At 45.5% G+C, this 19569-nt stretch overlaps 1 protein-coding gene across 4 annotated transcripts in view; it reads left to right on the forward strand.

The window, feature by feature from the left end:
• SLC35F2 (solute carrier family 35 member F2) overlaps window positions 1–19569 on the forward strand; it is an 87594-nt gene that overhangs the window by 40451 nt on the left and 27574 nt on the right. Inside the window, exons 1-3 of one of the 4 annotated variants that reach the window (XM_073583005.1) lie at window positions 3866–4167; window positions 7366–7453; window positions 17358–17533. In XM_073583005.1, the coding sequence (XP_073439106.1) occupies window positions 17389–17533 (145 nt within the window). In that variant the 5' untranslated portion in view covers window positions 3866–4167; window positions 7366–7453; window positions 17358–17388. Of the gene's footprint in view, window positions 1–3865; window positions 4168–6531; window positions 6548–7365; window positions 7454–17357; window positions 17534–19569 lie in introns of those variants that run through there. The other 3 variants (XM_073583003.1, XM_073583006.1, XM_073583004.1) reach the window with 3 other exon arrangements.

Consider the following 19569-nt stretch of genomic DNA (forward strand, 5'->3'; position numbering starts at 1 on the left):
ATACATGATAAAATGCTTTTTTTTGGCAAAGTTTTGCATCGTCACATTTTGAAAGTTATAATTTTTCTATATTTCTCCCAATAGAATTATGTGACGGCTTATTTTTTGCAGGACGTTTTTATTGGTACCATTTTCTGGTACATGACTTTTTTATCACTTTCTATTCTGATTTTAGGGAGGCAGAATGAACAAAATCCAGCAACTGTTTTCATGTCATTTACAGTGTGGTATAACTGACAAGGCAGCTTTATTCTTCGGGTCAGTACAATTATAGCGATACCACATTTAGGCTGTGTACCCACGTAAGCGTTTTTTTCATGTTTTTACTGGCAAAAACGCTTAAAAAACGCTTAAAAGAAGCATCCCAATCATTCTAATGAATTCCGCACTTTTTGTGCACATTAATGCGTTTTTTCCCCGCGGAAAAAAAAACGCGTCGCGGTAAAAAACGCAGCATGCTCATTAATTTTGCAGAAAAATGCAAATTTCTAACTATATTCTATGAGCAGGAGGATGCTCCTGTAAAAAGCGCATAAAAAAAACACGCGGTTTTCCTGGGAAGGAGTCCGTTTTTTTCTGCATACGTGGGTACATAGCCTTATATCATTTTTTATGAATTTTCGCTTTTACACAAAAACTTTTATAGAAAAACGAATCGTTTTGCATCGCTGTTCTGAGAGCTACAGCTTTTTTTATTTCACCGCTGACGGATCTGTATGGCGGTTTGTTTTTTGCGAGACAAGATGACATTTTCAGCGATACCACTTTTTTTTAAATTCCACTTTTTGATCGGCGGTATGATGAAAAAGTGTATTTTTTTGCCTTTTTTTACGGTGTTCACTGAAAGAGTTAGCTTGTGGGACAGTTTTATTTTCTGCTGTTTTTTTTTTTTATAGATTTTTACCATTTTTAAAAACTTTGTTTTTACCTTGCCAGGATGGGACATCAACTTTCCCTGCCCTGATCTAATCCTTTGCTATGCTTTTGCATCGTAGGGCATTAGATCAGCGTCTTGCAGACGGAGAAGGCGTATCAGTTCCTGCTCTTAGCAGGAGCTTAAAGACCCCCGTAGCCATCTTTTAGTCCAGGGTCACCAAAGAGACCATCAACACAATGCGATCTTTATCACGGTATGCCGATCTATGTTGCTGTCACTATTCACAGCAGCATCAGAGGGGTTCAACGCCCTCGATTGGTGCTAGCAGCGATCGTGGGTCTTGCCCCAGGGTGTAAGCTCTCCCATAGCGCTGACTCCCGCTTTTGATCGCACTGGCGCTTGGAGTGATTATCCTGCCGTACATGTACGGTGAATGTCGTGAAAATGTTTCGGCCCATATGACTTCTACAACTGATCAGGCTGCATGGGCCACAGAGCATGTGAAGGGCCACAGAAGGCCAAGATACCCTGAGACCCTGCTGGGATCGAATACGTTGGTTGAATAAGCGATTATCATGTTTTTATTTACAAGCTGCTGAGAACAGAAAAGAAATCGTGAGATCTGAACAACTTCATGTGGGTCTAACGGGGCTGTTGAGTCAGTAAGCCAAACCACCGACTCCTCAGTTTCCCTGACTCCACAGCCTACCTAGAAAAAAAAAAAAATATACATACAAATCTATAACAATGACGTTTACAAATCAATACGTAACATGAAGCCACATTGGAGATATGTGATGATGAAAGCAAAAAGCACTTGACATCATTCTTCCCCCCACCACAGCCCTACTAACATGCAGCCCCACACAAGTAGCATCACCCCCAAAGCAGAGCAGCCGTCTGACATACAGCCCCACGTGTGTGACATTACCCCCTCATCACAACTCAGGCTCTCAGCATTCAGCTATATGCAAGTGACATCACCCCTTTCTCCAGTCATGCAGCTCCCCGTGAGTGACATCACCCCCTTCTCCAAGCAGGCACCTAGCCTGCAGCCCTACGTGAGTGACATTACCCCCCTTCAGCATGTAGCCTCACATGAGTAACATCACTCTCTTCACTGTGCAGCCCCACACAATTGTCATTACCCCCTTCCCCACATAGACACCCAGCATGCAGCCATACAAAAGTGACATAACCCCCTTCCCGACAAAGCCCCAAGTGAGTAGTGTCACCCACTTCCCCTGGCAGCTGCCCAGCATCCAATATTATCCCCCTCCCTGTGCAGCACCACACAGCTCCTCATCATCCCCCCTACCCCACAGCTCCTCAACATCATCATCCCTTCTCTGCAAGGGCCCTCATTCCTCTTGGTATCTGTTATGATCTATGTGATTATTGTTATGCTGTAATGTCTATTGTCTGTACAAATCCCCTCTGAAATGTAAAGTGCTGCGGAATATGTCGGCGCTATAGAAATAAAATTTATTATCAACATCATCATGCAGCCCCACTCATGGAACATCAACCCTTTCCTTATTCAACCCATTAAGCAGCCCCATACAAGTAGCAGCCCCTTCCCTGTGCAGCCGCCATACAATATCATCCATGTTTCTTTGCATCCAAAATACATTCTCAGTCAGACCCCTGAGTTATGTCCTCATTCTCATCTCCTCAGCCCTCTCCTCCACCCCAGCAAGGTATTCCTCAGCCCTCTCCTCCTCCACCCCAGCTCTCCTTTCCTCAGCCCTCTCCTCCTCCTCCACCCCAGCTCTCTATCCCTCAGCCCTCTCCTCCTCCTCCCCAGCTCTCCTTTCCTCAGCCCTCTCCTCCTCCTCCACCCCAGCTCTCTATCCCTCAGCCCTCTCCTCCACCCCAGCTCTCTATCCCTCAGCCCTCTCCTCCTCCTCCCCAGCTCTCCTTTCCTCAGCCCTCTCCTCCTCCTCAGCTCTCTATTCCTCAGCCCTCTCCTCCTCCTCCCCAGCTCTCCTTTCCTCAGCCCTCTCCTCCACCCCAGCTCTATCCCTCAGCCCTCTCCTCCTCCTCCCCAGCTCTCCTTTCCTCAGCCCTCTCCTCCTCCACCCCAGCTCTCTATTCCTCAGCCCTCTCCTCCTCCTCCCCAGCTCTCTATTCCTCAGCCCTCTCCTCCTCCACCCCAGCTCTCTATCCCTCAGCCCTCTCCTCCACCCCAGCTCTCTATCCCTCAGCCCTCTCCAGCTCTCTATTCCTCAGCCCTCTCCTCCTCCTCCACCCCAGCTCTCTATTCCTCAGCCCTCTCCTCCTCCTCCCCAGCTCTCTATTCCTCAGCCCTCTCCTCCTCCACCCCAGCTCTCTATCCCTCAGCCCTCTCCTCCACCCCAGCTCTCTATCCCTCAGCCCTCTCCTCCTCAGCTCTCTATTCCTCAGCCCTCTCCTCCTCCTCCACCCCAGCTCTCTATCCCTCAGCCCTCTCCTCCTCCTCCCCAGCTCTCCTTTCCTCAGCCCTCTCCTCCTCCACCCCAGCTCTCTATTCCTCAGCCCTCTCCTCCTCCTCCCCAGCTCTCCTTTCCTCAGCCCTCTCCTCCTCCACCCCAGCTCTCTATTCCTCAGCCCTCTCCTCCTCCTCCACCCCAGCTCTCTATTCCTCAGCCCTCTCCTCCTCCACCCCAGCTCTCTATCCCTCAGCCCTCTCCTCCACCCCAGCTCTCTATCCCTCAGCCCTCTCCTCCTCCTCCCCAGCTCTCTATTCCTCAGCCCTCTCCTCCTCCTCCACCCCAGCTCTCTATTCCTCAGCCCTCTCCTCCACCCCAGCTCTCTATCCCTCAGCCCTCTCCTCCTCCTCCACCCCAGCTCTCTATTCCTCAGCCCTCTCCTCCTCCTCCACCCCTGCTCTCTATTCCTCAGCCCTCTCTCTCAGGGTCTCTTCCTTCCCTCCGCCATCCTCAGCAGCACAGCGCTGCTGCTTCTTCCTGGTATCTGGATGGCGGAGACCTCGCCCCTTCCTGTGACATCGCCCCGCCCCATTGTAGTCACGCCCCTCCCCCTGATGATGTCGCTGTGACACCAGCTCCACATGGTGAGCGGGGGGCCGTGTGCTCTGTGCTGTCTGCCCGCGGAGCGCGCACACTGCCGGACACAGCTGCTGCAGCACAGCTTCTCTGCTGACCTCCGGCGTTACTCCAGGACCTACATGATCCCCCCAGGATGGATGATGGACAAGCCTGTGAGCCGTCACTGGGGCATCTACCTGCGGAGCACGGAGCCGGCGTGCGCCATCACCTGTCCCGGGTGTCCAAGAAGATTTTTACCTGGTAAATGACTCAGTGACAGTGATGACGTACGGACACGTCATCACAGTGTATAGTGTTAGTGTGTGGTGTAGTGCCGGTGTAACGTCACCTCAGGACACCCCCATGTCTGTGTCTGTGGGTTGCAGGGTCGCCTCTTCTTTTTTTAGCCTTTTTATGCATAATTAGCCTAACTTCACCTGCTGTAAGTTATACAAGACCTTCATTATTTTCTTATTTGATAATGTTCTTATTTAATGTCACTATTCGTATTTTATTCCGGGCTGTGTTATTTATACTTTTGACAAACTTTTTGTTTTTCTTCATAATTTCTCTATATCTCTGATCAAACATTCTGATTTCTTTAAGCCGCTGTGTATTTTACCTCAGAATTTGGAAACCAAACCGGGATCGGTGGGACCCAGGACCACAAGTGTGCAGCGTCCCCAATCCCTGCCACAACCCGACTAGACGGTTTCAATGCAAGTGTAGCCCCATAGTAGTGATGAGCGAGGTGTTATCTCAGCATGCTCGAGTCCTAATCGAGTATTTTTGGAATGGTCGAAAAAAACCTCAAGTCGCCGTGGCTGTATGTCTCGCCGCTGTGTGATAGCTGCAGCTCAACCAGGGATTTCCTATTTGTTAGGTAATCTCTGCTTGTGTTGTGGCTTTCGAACATCCACGAGACATGCAGCCATAGGAACTCCAGCATTTTTTTCAACTATTCCGAAAATACTCGATTAGGACATGAGCATGCTCAGATAACACCTTATCCGACGCTCATCTTTACTGCCAAACAACCAGAAATGTACTTATTTTCTGGTTATTTTCTGGTGATGTCCATGGCCACTATTATTGAGTAATATACAGTTGTGCTCAAAAGTTTACACACCCCGGCAGAATTTTTGCATTCTTGGCCTTTTTTCAGAGAATATGAAAGATAACACCAAAACTTTTTCTCCACTCATGGTTAGTGGTTGGGTGAAGCCATTTATTGTCAAACGACTGTGTTTTCTCTTTTTAAATCATAATGACAACCCAAAACATCCAAATGACCCAGATCAAAAGTTTACATACCCCATTCCTCAATACCGTGTATTGCCCCCTCTAACATCAATGGCAGCTTGAAGTCTTTTGTGGTAGTTATGGATGAGGGTCTTTATTTTCTCAGATGGAAGAGCTGCCCACTCTTCTTGGCAAAAATCCTCCAGTTCCTGTAAATTCCTGGGCTGTCTAGCATGATCTGCGCGCTTGAGATCTCCCCAGAGTGGTGCAATGATATTAAGATCAGGAGACTGAGATGGCCACTCCAGAACCTTCACTTTGTTCTGCTGTAGCCAATAACAGGTCAACTTGGCCTTTTTTTTTAAATTGTTATCATGTTGGAACATACAAGTACGTCCCATGCGCAACTTCCAGGCTGATGACTGCAAATTTCCCTCCAGTATTTGTTGATAACGTGCTGCATTCATCTTTCCTTCAACTTTGACCAAGTTTTCTGTGACTTTGTAGCTCACACATCCCCAAAACATCAGCAATCCACCTCCGTGCTTTACAGTAGGAATGGTATTCTTCATTGCTCCAAATTACCTTGTTCCAGAAGTTTTGAGGCTTGTCTCTGTGCTGCTTTGGGTATTGTAGGTGAGATACTTTGTGGCATTTGCGCAGTAATGGCTTTCTTCTGGCGACTCGACATGCAGCCCATTTTTCTTCAAGTGCCTCCTTATTGTGCATCTGGAAACATCCACACCACTAGTTTTCAGAGAGTCCTGTATTTCAGCTGTTGTTGTTTGTGGGTTTTTCTTTGCATCCCGAACAATTTTCCTGGCAGTTGTGGACGACATTTTTGTTGGTCTACCTGACAGTGGTTTTGTTTTTACAGAGCCCTTGATTTTCCATTTGTTAATCACAGTTCGAACGCTGCTGACTGACCTTATCATTTCCTTGGATATCTTTTTTTTTATCCCTTTCCTGTTTTACACAGTTCAACTACCTTTTCCCGTAGATCGTTGACAATTCTTTTGCTTTCCCCATGACTCACAATCCAGAAACGTCAGTGGCTGGATGAAAGATTCAAGAGTCTGTCTGGATCCCAGAAGCTCACTCTCACCTTTTATGCACACACACTGATTACAAGCAAACAGGTCACAGGTGAAGATGTTTCCTTTAGCCATTCAACCCCATTTGTGTCAACTTCTGTGCATGTTATCAGGCCATAATCACCAGGGTATGAGAACTTTTGATCAGGGTCGCTTGGATGCTTTGGGTAGTTTGACAATAAATGGCTTCATCCAACCACTAACCATGAGTGGAGAAAACGTTTTGGTGTTATCATTCATATTCTCTGAAAAAATGCCAAGAAAGCAAAAATTCTGCCGGGGTATATAAACTTCTGAGCACAACTGTAAGTAATTGTGGCTACTTGTATTATTTATATGGTTATATGTCAGGACCAGGTTTTTACACCAGTTCTGCAGGGAAGATCCCAGGGACACAGGATGTTCTTGCTGTTCATGAACTACTGAGAAGATCGATATGACATCTGGTCCAATGTTTTGCAGTTTTTGTTACAACTTTCTTCAAAAGATTTCTAATATCAGGAAATATCAATGGAGAGCAGGTGGGAGTATTTAACTTGTACACAATGTTTTTTTTTTTCTTGTACCATTTCTTTTTTTTTTATGTAAAGTTTTTAAAGGGAATCTGTCACCTCATTTTTCGCATATAAGCTGCGGCCACCGCCATCAGGGGCTTATCTGCAGCATTCTGTAATGCATTCTATAATGCTGTAGATATGCCCATGATTTTATTATATTCACCCGGAGAGCGGTCTTGTCCGATGGGTGTCGCAAGTTCTTGTCCGGAGCCTCCCATCTTCTTCGCTGCCCTCCTGCTTGCTTCATGGCTCCTCAGCATCGCGCTCCTGTGCAGGTGTACTTGTCTGCCCTGTTGAAGGCAGAGCAAAGTACTGCAGTGAGGAGGCGCCGGGAAAGGTGCGAGAGGCCCCAGCGCCTGCGCACTTCAGTACTTTGGTCAGACCTCAACAGGGCTGATAAGTACGCCTGCGCAGGAGTGCGATGCCGGGGAGCGATGAAGCAACAGGAGGGCGACATCGCAAGAAGATGGGAGGCGCCGGACCCGGATGTGCGACACCCCTCAGACCAGACCGCATCGGACCACCCCTGGGTGAGTGTACTAAAACTTATTTTTCTTATCTTGCAGGTTGGACCGAGGGCTTATCTACAGCATTATAGAATACTATAGAGAAGCCCATAAAGGCAGCGGCCGTATCTTACATTGGACAAACCCGGTGAGGGTTCGCTTTAATTTCCCCGATCCTAGTCTTATACTTACCATGTTGAGCTCTTCACGGCGCTGCTCTGTTCCCCATTAATGTCTTCTGAGCACAAATTCTGACGTCAGAGGTAACGGTCACATCTTTTAATGTAAGTCTATCGCTTCGCTCTGTCCTCGCTCCGGCTCTCGTAGACTAAAATTGAGTTGTGACTTGCAAACGGCTGGAGCGATCCAACGCAGCCTGTTGGAGATCAACCGGAATGGGGCTGATAAAAGACGAAGACAGCGGCTGGTAAGTATAAGACTAGGGAACTTAGATTAGTTGCACCACTCCAGCGCTGCAAATAATTAAAAAAAATGCTGTAGTGCACTTCTAGGCTATGTTCACACGTTGCTTTTTTCGCTTCTTCTTTTCTGCAACCAAAGCCTGAACAGTAAAAAAAAAAAAAAAAAAAAGGTGCAGACAAAGAGCGGGTTTTGATGGCTTTTTTTGCTGCTTTTCTTGCTGCGTTTCTATAAGTGAAAAATCTAAATAAAGACGCAGAAAAATAAAACCTAACATTCACCTCGATGAGGCAACCAAACTGAGTCTTAGGGCAGGTGCAGGCGCACTTATTTCCACTCTGAGTGTGATCCGGCAAAACTTTGTATCGCTCTCACACCAATGTGGGGCCACACACACACGTCCGGTTTTCTTCATCGAGCAGAGTTGGTCCAAGGAAAAAAAAAAAAATCGCATCATGTCCGAGTTTGATCCAATATTCGCATCGTACTCGGCCATTCATGGTCTGTGGGTGCGTGGAAAACCTCAGACCACGTTTGGATGGCATCTGAATGCAGTCTGAGTTCTGCACAATGGAGAAGATGGCAACATTGTGTTCTCCATCTTCTCCCTTGTGTGCTCCAATTCTCTCCTCTGAGAGAAACAGTTCACACTTGTATCAAGCTCTGATCAGAGTTTTATTTCCATAATGGACCCGATTCTCTCCCATGAGAGCCTCTACGCTCGTGTGACCCCGACCTGATAGAAGATCCTCAGCCCTTCCATCGCTCTGTATCATCGGTGGATGGTGGAGGTAGAAGAGAATATTATATTGTATTTTTCTGCATCTTTGTTTTCGCTTGGAAAATGGATAGAAAATATTGAAGATTTTTTTTTTAACAGTAGTAAATCTTTATTAAGCTAACAAATCCACAGACAAAGCCACATCCAAAGCCGCATGTCAAACTGCATCAAAACGTATGAAAGCTGCGCAAAAAACGCCCAGAATTTCCACTGCCTTTTCTGCCAAGAGATCCATAAAATTTTCGCAGAAATTTTCACAGGCAAATCCGCAATGTGCACACACAGCCTTAGAGGTGTTTGAAGCAAAAATGCTGACAAAACACTTAAAAAAAAAAATAAAAAATGCTCAGTTGTCTTTTGAGCTTTTGCGTTGACTTGTATTGTTATGGAGAGTGCTTCTCCCTACCGCAAGACGCCTTTTAATTGCTGGACATCTTTGGAATTCTGAAGCGGCTAAAAGATGCTTAAAATCCAAAGCCTGAACATGTGAACAGCGAGCCGTTATTATATAGAAATGGAGGTGTTCATTCTTTTGAGCTTTTTGTTAGCACTTTTTCAGGTGCTTTTTCAGCAAAGCTCCACTGCAAACCCACCGGATAAACACATCATGAAGGATACGTTAGGATGGGACCTGGAGCACTGATGCCCGGAACTATTGATCCTTAGATGGACAGATGGATTGGATGGGGGGCACTGTCAAGTCAGTTATGCAATTCGAAATGAAAGCAACTTGGAACAGTTTGCAAATTTCAGAATTTATATGAAGAACATTAACATCTGCACCATGTCAGTTTCTGTTGGGCTTTTTTCAAACAAAAATGGCAAACTATAAATCCACCATCCAACAGTCTTGTTGGCTATTTTTCTGCAGATTACTATGTGGGTACAAAGCAAAACTTGTTGGTATAAAAACTTTTATTTGTAAGATGGCTTTTTGCATTTGCTGCTGTGCATCTTCATTGAATTTTCTTGACCAGCTTAAAGGTCTTGCCTTATCTTCTCAGGAATGGAGGGGTTTTTATTTTCATATTTAAAAGGAATTGTCCACTAATAGGATAATCCCTTCTTGAGCTACATGTTCAGCCCCAATAAAATAAAAAGCCCTATACTCCCCTCCCGTGCTGGCGCCGTTCCAGCGCTGGCATCACAGTCTCCGCCTATGTATGAATTGAAAATGGAAAGGAAGTCTGAGATCAGCAGCAGCCCTGACTTCCTCTTCTTGTCAAAGCATCCAAAGGCGGGGCCACTGACGCCAGGCGCCACGAGTCATATGACCTCACGAGAGCCCTGGGACCACGAGTGTTGACACCGCTGGAATGGCGCTGGTACAGGAGGGGAGTATAAATTTATTTTATGAGGGCCAAGGAAGGGCTGTCCTAGTAGTGGACAGCTCCTTTAATAGTTGGTGCTTAAGGCTACTTTCACACATCCGGTGTGTGGGGTCCGGCGGCGTGCGGCGAAAAGCCGGGCCGCCGGATCCGGCCTGCAGCCGTGACACCGGATGTGTATGCGGCGAGACGATACGGCTCGGACATGATTAAAGGAGCCGCAGGAGGAGCTGGACAGGCAGCCGCTGAGAGACAGCTGCTGAAAGGGAGGTGAGGGGGGTGGAGAGAGAGAGAGAGACATGGGGGGTTAACACTTAGTGTCCAGGTGAGAGAATCTCTCTCTTGCCGGGCACTTGTGGGGTTAACCCCACAGAGATCTCTCTCTCTCACCCAGACACTGTGAGTGTTAACCCCATAAGTGCCTGGCGAGAGAGATCTCTCACAAGTGTCCGGGTGACAGAGAGAGATCTCTCTCTCTCTCTCTCCAGGCACTTGTGGGGTTAACATTCACAGAGTCCGGGCATGCGCTGTGGAAAAAGCCGGTCCGGCGCTGACAAAAAACGTTGCAGAGAACGTTTTTTGCAGATGCCGGACGGCTAATTTTTGCCGTGTCCGGCAACAACCGGACACGACGCATAACCATCCGGCACGATGCGGCGACCATGACAGCTTATGGGACAAAGCTGGATCCGGTTATGAAAAATTTCGCCGCATTGTGCCGGATTACAAAAACCGGATGTGTGAAAGAGGCCTAAGTCACTGGCCACTACTTAAGGCACCACTCTAACGGTTTTGTTTTTTTTTCACCTCTGGAGTGGTGGTTTGAATGTAAGTCTCCTTCCCCCAGTCATATACTTGTCCTCCGGTATCTTCACCATTTTTCGGGGCCACTCTGTTCCTGCGGCGCCATCTTGTGAGCACAGCTTCTGAGTGGTCAGAAGTTACGTTACAAGCGCTCAATGCAAGTCAATGAGAGCCAGAGTGAGGCCGTCATAGATTTACATTGATTAGTGACCTCCAGCTCGCTCCATGAAACAGTGAAGCAACCGGCAAGTCACAAACTGCAGGAGATGGACCGGAGCGGCGGTGGCCAAAACGGATGGAATCGCCAGAAGGTGAGTATCGGACAGAGAGCAGGGCATTTGGATTTTAAGCACCACTCCAGCAATGAAATAACAAAAACGCTGGAGCAGTGCTTTCAGCTTACCAGCGGTGGCCGATCTCCTAGGCAAGAAGCTCAGCGCTTGCAAGCTCTGCTTTGATGCTCGTAGGATCCAACCAGCTTTAGTCCCCCTGCACTACTCCGATCCTACAGTAGCAAAGCTGCCTCTAGCTATATGAGAGCGCTCACAGTTCTTGCCAGCGGCTCAGCAATGCTGCTGTTCTGAACGGTCAATCATCAGTGCACCCCAATGCCTGTAGGATGGGGAGTGACGCGCTCCTGGAGAATGAAGATGGGACAAACCCTTTGAATAAATATTAAAATTGCAAAGAATAAACGGTTATGGCCGGCAAATGTAACTGCAGTTGTTTACCAAGAATAATTCGCATCGCTTTACAGCTGAGGCTCCAGCACACGGCTCACAATTTCCACAAAAACGTTGAGCAATGTTTTCCAATGCAAAACAAAAAAAAAAGCGAACGGCCTTATAAAAAATTCCTAAAAACTTGACATGTTGCTAGTTTGCGACGGTCATAAAAATTTCTTGATTCCCCCCCCCCGTTCACCACAAATGGGGGAACCTTGAAGTAGCACAAGTTCGCCGTGTACGTCAGATACTCAGGAGTCGTCTTTGAGTGTCTGACTTTTATAGCACACCGCTTTTCACTTTGTTCGCTGTGTTATTTTTCCTGTTACAAATGACAAAGGCCGTGCCTTCCTGCTACGTCCCGCTGCGTGCTGTCTACATCCTGGAATGACCGACCTCACCTGTGGTTGAGTTTTTTTTTTTTCCAGTTAACAGCCAGAAACAAGAAATCCGGTTATTCTGCCTAATTCTATCTTCTGAATACTGAACTTCTAATGTTCCTGTGTCTTTTTTTGTTTTAGTTTTTAAGAACGATGGGCACCTGTGCTGTCAACCGTATTATTTTTATTTAACATTGGAAATAATTGCTCTCCTTGTCCTTCTTAGGCTGGTTTCACATTAGCGTTTTTTAGCGCAGCACTTTGTGCGCGTCCATGCGCATGCGTCATGCGCCCCTATCTTTAACATGGGGGGCGCATGGTCTTGCGTTTGCACCTGTTTGTATGCGTTTTCGTGTGCATGCGTTTTTTTACAGTGTGCGCCTAGGCGCGCCCAACGCAACCTGTTGCATTTTTGGGTCCGTCCAACGGCGCCAAAATAACGCATTGCAGTCTATGGGAACGCAGACGTGCGCATGGACATGTGCACGCATGCGTTTTAAGAGTTAACATGGCTAGAAACAGGTTAAAACGCATGCGCCTAAAAAACCGCAATCACATGCAAAACACATGATGCATTTTTTACATGCGTTTCTATTGCGCACGAAGCGCAGCGCTAAAAAACGCTAATGTGAAAGTAGCCTTAGCTGCTGGTAATTGCGTGATCTGTCACATTCTGCATATAGGAAAAATACACAGTGCTCGCTGTACGGAGACCGGCAATAGAGGCAACACCCAGTGTGAATGACGCAGATTACATTGCATTCATATCTTTTTTTTTTTTTACCATTTGTTTGTTTTTAACCCCTTAATGACAGCCAATACGTCTTTTTACTGACCTGAGATATAAGAGAATAGCATCCCCATACAGGTGACAATCCAGCAGCTGATAGCTGTCCACTATAGCTGACAACTTGCTGTATCACAAATGATTATTGTTGCCACCGTCCATATCTGTTTAACCCCTTCGTTGCTGTTGTCAAAAGTGACTACATCTAATAAATGGTTAATAGTTTGTGGGGGGCTTCTGCTTTAATCTAATTGACACACCGAGATCATGATTGTGTGGTCCTGATGTTTACCATAGCAGTTCATGGCCACAGAGCAGCCTTAGGCCTGTTTCACACATCTGCTTTTGACCATCAGTCAAAATCCGCCGTTTTTGACTAGCATTATTGGCGGATTTTGACTGATGGTCGTCCGTTGCATCCGCATGTCAGCGGATCCGCCAAGATTTTGGTGTCCACTGATGTGACCGAACGGACCCTGCAACGTTTTTTCGGGCCGCGGCTCCACCATGTAGTGATTTAACCCCCAATTCTTTCTGGCTGCCGGTAGAAAAATTTCTCTCATCCATGGTCACCGCAGCTCCACACTTCCCGCGATAATGACTGCTTACTTCCCGCGATGTCTGCTCCCCACATCGCGATGATTGTTACTCACATCGCGCGATCGCTCCACACATCCCGCGAAAATGACCGCTCACTTCCCGCGATGTCTGCTCCCCACATCGTGCGATGATTGCTACTCACATCGTGCGATCGCTCCACACATCCCGCGATAATGACCACTCACTTCCCGCGATGTCTGCTCCCCACATCGCGCGATGATTGTGGATGATTGTCCCCTGGTCCCGGCTCCCGTGAGATCTCAGCCGCGCCATTACTCCCACCCCGGCTCCCGCGAGATCTCGGCAGCGACATGGAGAACACTACATCATCGGTATTTTTTAACCAGGCATGGTTCCTTTAAATTTGCAAGATCGGCGGATCCGTACATCCGCCGATCCTCTGCCACACGTTTCTGTCAGTCCGCCTGCGGATCCGTTTTCTGCTATTTTGGCGGATTTGGACTGACAGAAAAAACTGATGTGTGAAACAGGCCTTAGAGTCTCCCGACTATAGCGGTCAGTTCAGAAGTCAGCGACATTTAGGTGGTAAACAAATGTTTATTCCTGCTATACCACTTTGCATTAATTCCTGAAAATCACCTGAAGGGTTAATAAACTATTTGATAGCAGTTTTCAGTATGTCGAGGGGTGCTCTTTTTAAAATGGTATCACATTTGGGGTTTTCCAATATATAGGACCCCCAAAGTCACTTCAAACCTGGATGGGTCCCTCAAAAAATAAATTTTGTAAATTTCCTTGAAAAAATGAAAAATTGCTGCTACATTATTAAACCTCCTAAAAGGCTAACAAAATAGCGTTTTAAAAATGGTGCTGATGTAAAGCAGACATGTGGGAAATGTGATTTATTAATGTTTTTGTGTGATATGACTGTCTGGATTAAAGGGATAATCATTCAACTTTTGAAAATTGCAGTTTTTTTACATTTTTGTCAAATTTCTGAAACTTTTTATAAATAAACACAAAACTTATCGACCTAAATTTACAATTATCATAAATTATAATGTGCCACGAAAAAAACCCAATATCAAAATCAATGGGATTTGTTGAAGCGTTCCAGAGTTATCGCCACATAAAGTGACATTGGTCAGAATTAAAAAAAATTGGCTCCGTCACTAAGGGGTTAAAAATCACAGCAAAATTAAAAATAGTTGTGTTGCAATCTTGAAAAACCACAAGCAAGGGGCAAAAAAAATGCTCCTTAGCTTCAACGTGTGACTGCAGCCTTATGGCTGCAGTCATGACATACAAAGCCATCCACAACCTGTCTCCTCCATACATCTGTGACATGGTCTCTAGGTACCTACCCGCACGCAACCTTCGATCGTCCCAAGATCTTCTCTACTCCCCCCTTATCTCTTCTTCCCACAACCGCATACAAGACTTCTCCCGTGCTTCCCCCATACTCTGGAACTCCCTACCGCAACACATAACGGAAACCTTCAAGAAGAACCTGAAGAGCCACCTGTTCCGACAAGCATGCAGCCTGCAATGATTCTCGGTCTACTGAACCACCGCACGACCTGCTCTACCCTCTCCTACTGTATCCTCACCCATCCCTGTAGACTGTGAGCCCTCGCGGGCAGGGTCCCCTCTCCTTATGCACTTGTGTGTCCCTTGTCTTACACTTGTATATTACTCTTGTATATATTACACTTGTCTATATTTCCCCTTTTCACATGTAAAGCACCATGGAATAAATGGCGCTATATAAATGCATAATAGTAATAATAAAAAATAATAATGGCAAATCCCTGCTCCCCCTCCAATACACCATTAAATAGCTATCGGCCTAACGACTATTCCACCAGCATCTCTGTCTCGCCCGATTCCCCCATATACTTCTATGTTCTCTATGAGAGGGCCCCTGACAGATTCCTCTGATGACGACTTATCGAAGAATAAAAGGATCGGGCCTTCCAAAATCGTACATGCTGGTTCCATATCTCCCCCAACACCATGTGTCGGTGAAAAGTCATGAGTCCCTGTACATATTGGACTGTTTGCCCCCGACCAACATTAGACTAATATAACTGGGCCCCGTCGCTTTTATATTTTATTTTAATGACTGTAGTAGTTGTAGTTGCTGTTTTTAGGATCTGTTTACTCGTATCAACCGGTAGTCCTAAATGATCGCCGATTGGTACACACAGTCATATGTTAAAGTTTGGGCACCCCTATTAATGTTAACCTTTTTTCTTTATAACAATTTTGGTTTTTGCAACAGCTATTTCAGTTTCATATATCTAATAACTGATGGACTCCGTTATATTTCTGGATTCAAATGAGGTTTATTGTACTAACAGAAAATGTGCAATCTGCATTTTAACAAAATTTGACCGGTGCAAAAGTATGGGCACCTCAACATAAAAGTGACATTAATATTTCGTAGATCCTCCTTTTGCAAAAATAACAGCCTCTAGTCGCTTCCTGTAGCTATTAATGAGTTCCTGGAACCTGGATGAAGGTATTTGTGACCATTCCTGTTTACAAAACAATTCCAGTTCAGTTAAGTTTGATGGTCGCCGAGCATGGACAGCCCGCTTCAAATCATCCCACAGATGTTCAATGATATTCAGGTCTGGGGACTGGGATGGCCATTCCAGAACATTGTAATTGTTCCTCTGCATGAATGCCTGAGTAGATTTGCAGCGGTGTTTTGGATCATTGTCTTGCTGAAATATCCATCCCCTGCGTAACTTCAACTTCGTCACTGATTCTTGCATATTATTGTCAAGAATCTGCTGATACTGAGTTGAATCCATGCGACCCTCAACTTTAACAAGATTCCCGGTGCTGGCATTGGCCACACAGCCCCAAAGCATGATGGAACCTCCACCAAATTTTACTGTGGGTAGCAAGTGTTTTTCTTGGAATGCTGTGTTTTTTAACCTCCATGCATAACTCCTTTTTGTATGACCAAACAACTCAATCTTTGTTTCATCAGTCCACAGGACCTTCTTTCAGAATGTAACTGGCTTGTCCAAATGTGCTTTTGCATACCTCAGGCGACTCTGTTTGTGGCGTGCTTGCAGAAACGGCTTCTTTCGCATCACTCTCCCATACAGCTTCTCCTTGTGCAAAGTGCGCTGTATTGTTGACCGATGCACAGTGACACCATCTGCAGCAAGATGATGCTGCAGGTCTTTGGAGGTGGTCTGTGGATTGTCCTTGACTGTTCTCACCATTCTTCTTCTCTGCCTTTCTGATATTTTTCTTGGCCTGCCACTTCTGGGCTTAACAAGAACTGTACCTGTGTTCTTCCATTTCCTTACTATGTTCCTCACAGTGGAAACTGACAGGTTAAATCTCTGAGACAACTTTTTGTATCCTTCCCCTGAAAAGCTATGTTGAATAATCTTTGTTTTCAGATCATTTGAGAGTTGTTTTGAGGAGCCCATGATGCCACTCTTCATAGGAGAATCAAATAGGAGAACTACTTGCAAGTGGCCACCTTAAATACCTTTTCTCATGATTTGATACACCTGGCTATGAAGTTCAAAGCTCAATGAGGTTACAAAACCAATTTAGTGCTTCAGGAAGTCAGTAAAAAGTAGTTAGGAGTGTTCAAATCAAGAAAATAAGGGTGCCCATACTTTTGCACCGGTCAAATTTTGTTTAAATTCAGATTACACATTTTCTGTTAGTACAATAAACCTCATTTGAATCCAGAAATATAACTGAGTCCATCAGTTATTAGATATATGAAACTGAAATAGCTGTTGCAAAAAACAAAATTGTTATAAAGAAAAAAAGTTAACATTAATAGGGGTGCCCAAACTTTTACATATGACTGTATTTATCGATCTGCGATTTGCTTGATAGCCTGTTCACACAGCCAAACAGTGCTAAACGTTGTGTACTGAACAATTTTTATTAGATCGCTCAGTGCTCACAGGCTGCTATTGGGCTTGGCAACAGGAGTCCTGTTTACACAGGATAATTCGACACCAAGAACAATGATTTTTTTTTTTTTTAAGCAGCCTTAAAAATCATTTCACCTGACAAACAAGGGTTTTGCGCATTCATTGGGTGATCGTGATCTTTATGTTTAGACTGCAAGATTGTTGTGAAGTGAACTTTCCTAGGTTAGCTCGTCAACTATAATCTTTTAGTGTAAAAGCACCTTAAGACTTTCACATGAAATAAATGTCGTTCGCTAACATTCTGCTCATTCATTACTGATTTTATCTTTTTTTTTTTTTTTAGGTATGTCTTGAAGACGGTTGTCCTGGGTCAGATGCTGTCACTGTTTATTTGTGGTACAGCGGTGACCAGTCAATTTCTTGCAGAGCAGTATAAAGTGGACGCTCCTATGCTACAGAGCTTCATCAATTACTGCCTGCTCTTTTTGGTTTACACCGTCTGGCTGGCTTTCAGATCAGGTACGTCACGCCTTTTATAGAAATTGCAAAAAGCAAAAAACATAAATATCCTTGGCAAGTGAAAAGGTTTTAAATACTAGAGTAGGGACTGTCCCACAAGGGTTGCCGTGACGTGGCGGGATGGCTTGTACATTATTTTGATCAAAATTATGTTTACTAAATACCCTTATTATTATTACCTTTAGGCTATGTGCACATGTAGCGATTTTTAAGCGTTTTTGCAGCGATTTTCGGCGCGAAAACGCTTAAAAATCGTGTACCGAACGCCCCCCATGCATTCCTATGGTATTCCGCACATGCTGTGCTAATGCTGCGCTTTTTTCCGCGGCGGAATCGCATCGTGGAAAAAATCGCAGCATGCTCATTCTTTTGTGCGGAATCGCAAAGAATTGCCGCGATTCCGCACCCATAGGAGTGCATGAGAATCGCTTACTTCCCGCATGTGGCTATGCCCACCATGCGGGAAGTTAATTGTCTCATGTGCGGTTGGTACCCACGGTGTGGAGGAGAGGAGACTGTCCTCCAGGCCCTGGGTACCATACCCCTGTAAAAAAAAGAATAAAAAATCGGGGTATATTTACCTCCCGATGTCCCGCACTGCATTCCCGGCCTAGCGTTCCCAGTAATGCCTTGCGGCAAGGCCCTGTAATGACATAGTCTCGCGTGACTCTAGCGGTCTCGCGAGATCGCTATAGCAACGCGAGACTACGTCATCACAGGTCTCGCAAGGCATTACTGGGAACGCTGAGGCTCGGGAATGCATCGCGGGACGCCGGAAGGTAAATATACCCCGATTTTTTTTATTTTTTTTTTTAGCATTTTAACATCCTATCTTTTACTATTGATGCCTCAATAGTAAAAACCTGGTCACACTTGTCAAACACTATGTTTGACGAGTGTGACCAACCTGTCAATCACTTTCCAAGCGATGCTTCAAATCGCTTGGAAAGTGCTTGAATATCGCACGCGAAAATCGCGGCAAAATCGCGATCATAATCGCGGTGAAATCGCGCGGAAAAAACCGCGCGATTTCTGGGAAGGAGTCCGGTTTTTAGTGAGCGTTTTAAAACGCTACGTGTGCCCACAGCCTTATGCATTATTTGCAGGTTATTTCTTACTTTTTAGTTCAGGATATTTGTGTTTTTTGCTTTCTGTTTTCTCTGGTTAATGGTCATGTGTTAATATGCACTTACATTGTGCATACACATTAACTTACTTTCTCAGTTCAGATTCGTTTTTTATTCTTTTATAGAAATTGCATATCGTGAAAGGGATTGTCTCGTGTTCACAGCACAAGACGACCACTTTTTTGATATGGCGTCAGTACCTGAGATGCTTCCATTTGGGTCAGGTTATCCACTGTTGGCCCTTGCTGCTCTTTCTTCCTGCGCCGTTCCTTCGGATCCTCCCCACTTATAGTATTTAGGCAAAATTTCTAAAATATGTCCCGCACCGCGCTCCCAGACGGCTGTGGTGTTTCCCACTGATGCATTGTAGGTCGACAGTGCGTGAAGCAGATCAATCATTTTGGCGTTGCTAATACTCATACTATAATGTATCAAGATCGACAGAGCAGGTAAGAAAAAGAAAATAAAGTACTAATAGTAATGGACAATGTTATTAAGGAACGCATAATTTAAGTAGTAGCAAAAAATATTCACGTTGCGCTGATCCTGCGCCCACTGCGGTTCTCCATAACGGCTGGACCAGATCAGTCTTCGCTTCTGGTATGTGCAAAAGGTGCCAAGAATGTTTGCTGCAGGAGAAGTCTTTCCCGGGGCCAGCGACCATGGAGGACCGGAAAAGGTGCTTATTTTTGCTGGCCACAGAGGTAAAACCTGACATGGTCTTGCTGCTACTTAGGATTGGAAGGATCGCCCAGATTACCGGGCTGAGGAGGGTGCCGGACGTATTAGTGAAGAATTGCCTGGTCCTTCTGTCATGAAAGACCGGACATTGGACCGGAGCAGTTAGAATCTTTTTCCTCAATTCTGATAAGTAAAGAAATCTGTATTCCAAAAAATACTCATTGATGG

Source organism: Dendrobates tinctorius, unplaced genomic scaffold (assembly GCF_039654945.1).
Source record: "Dendrobates tinctorius isolate UK_male_01 unplaced genomic scaffold, ASM3965494v1 ptg000075l, whole genome shotgun sequence".
Taxonomy (NCBI): Eukaryota; Metazoa; Chordata; class Amphibia; order Anura; family Dendrobatidae; genus Dendrobates; species Dendrobates tinctorius.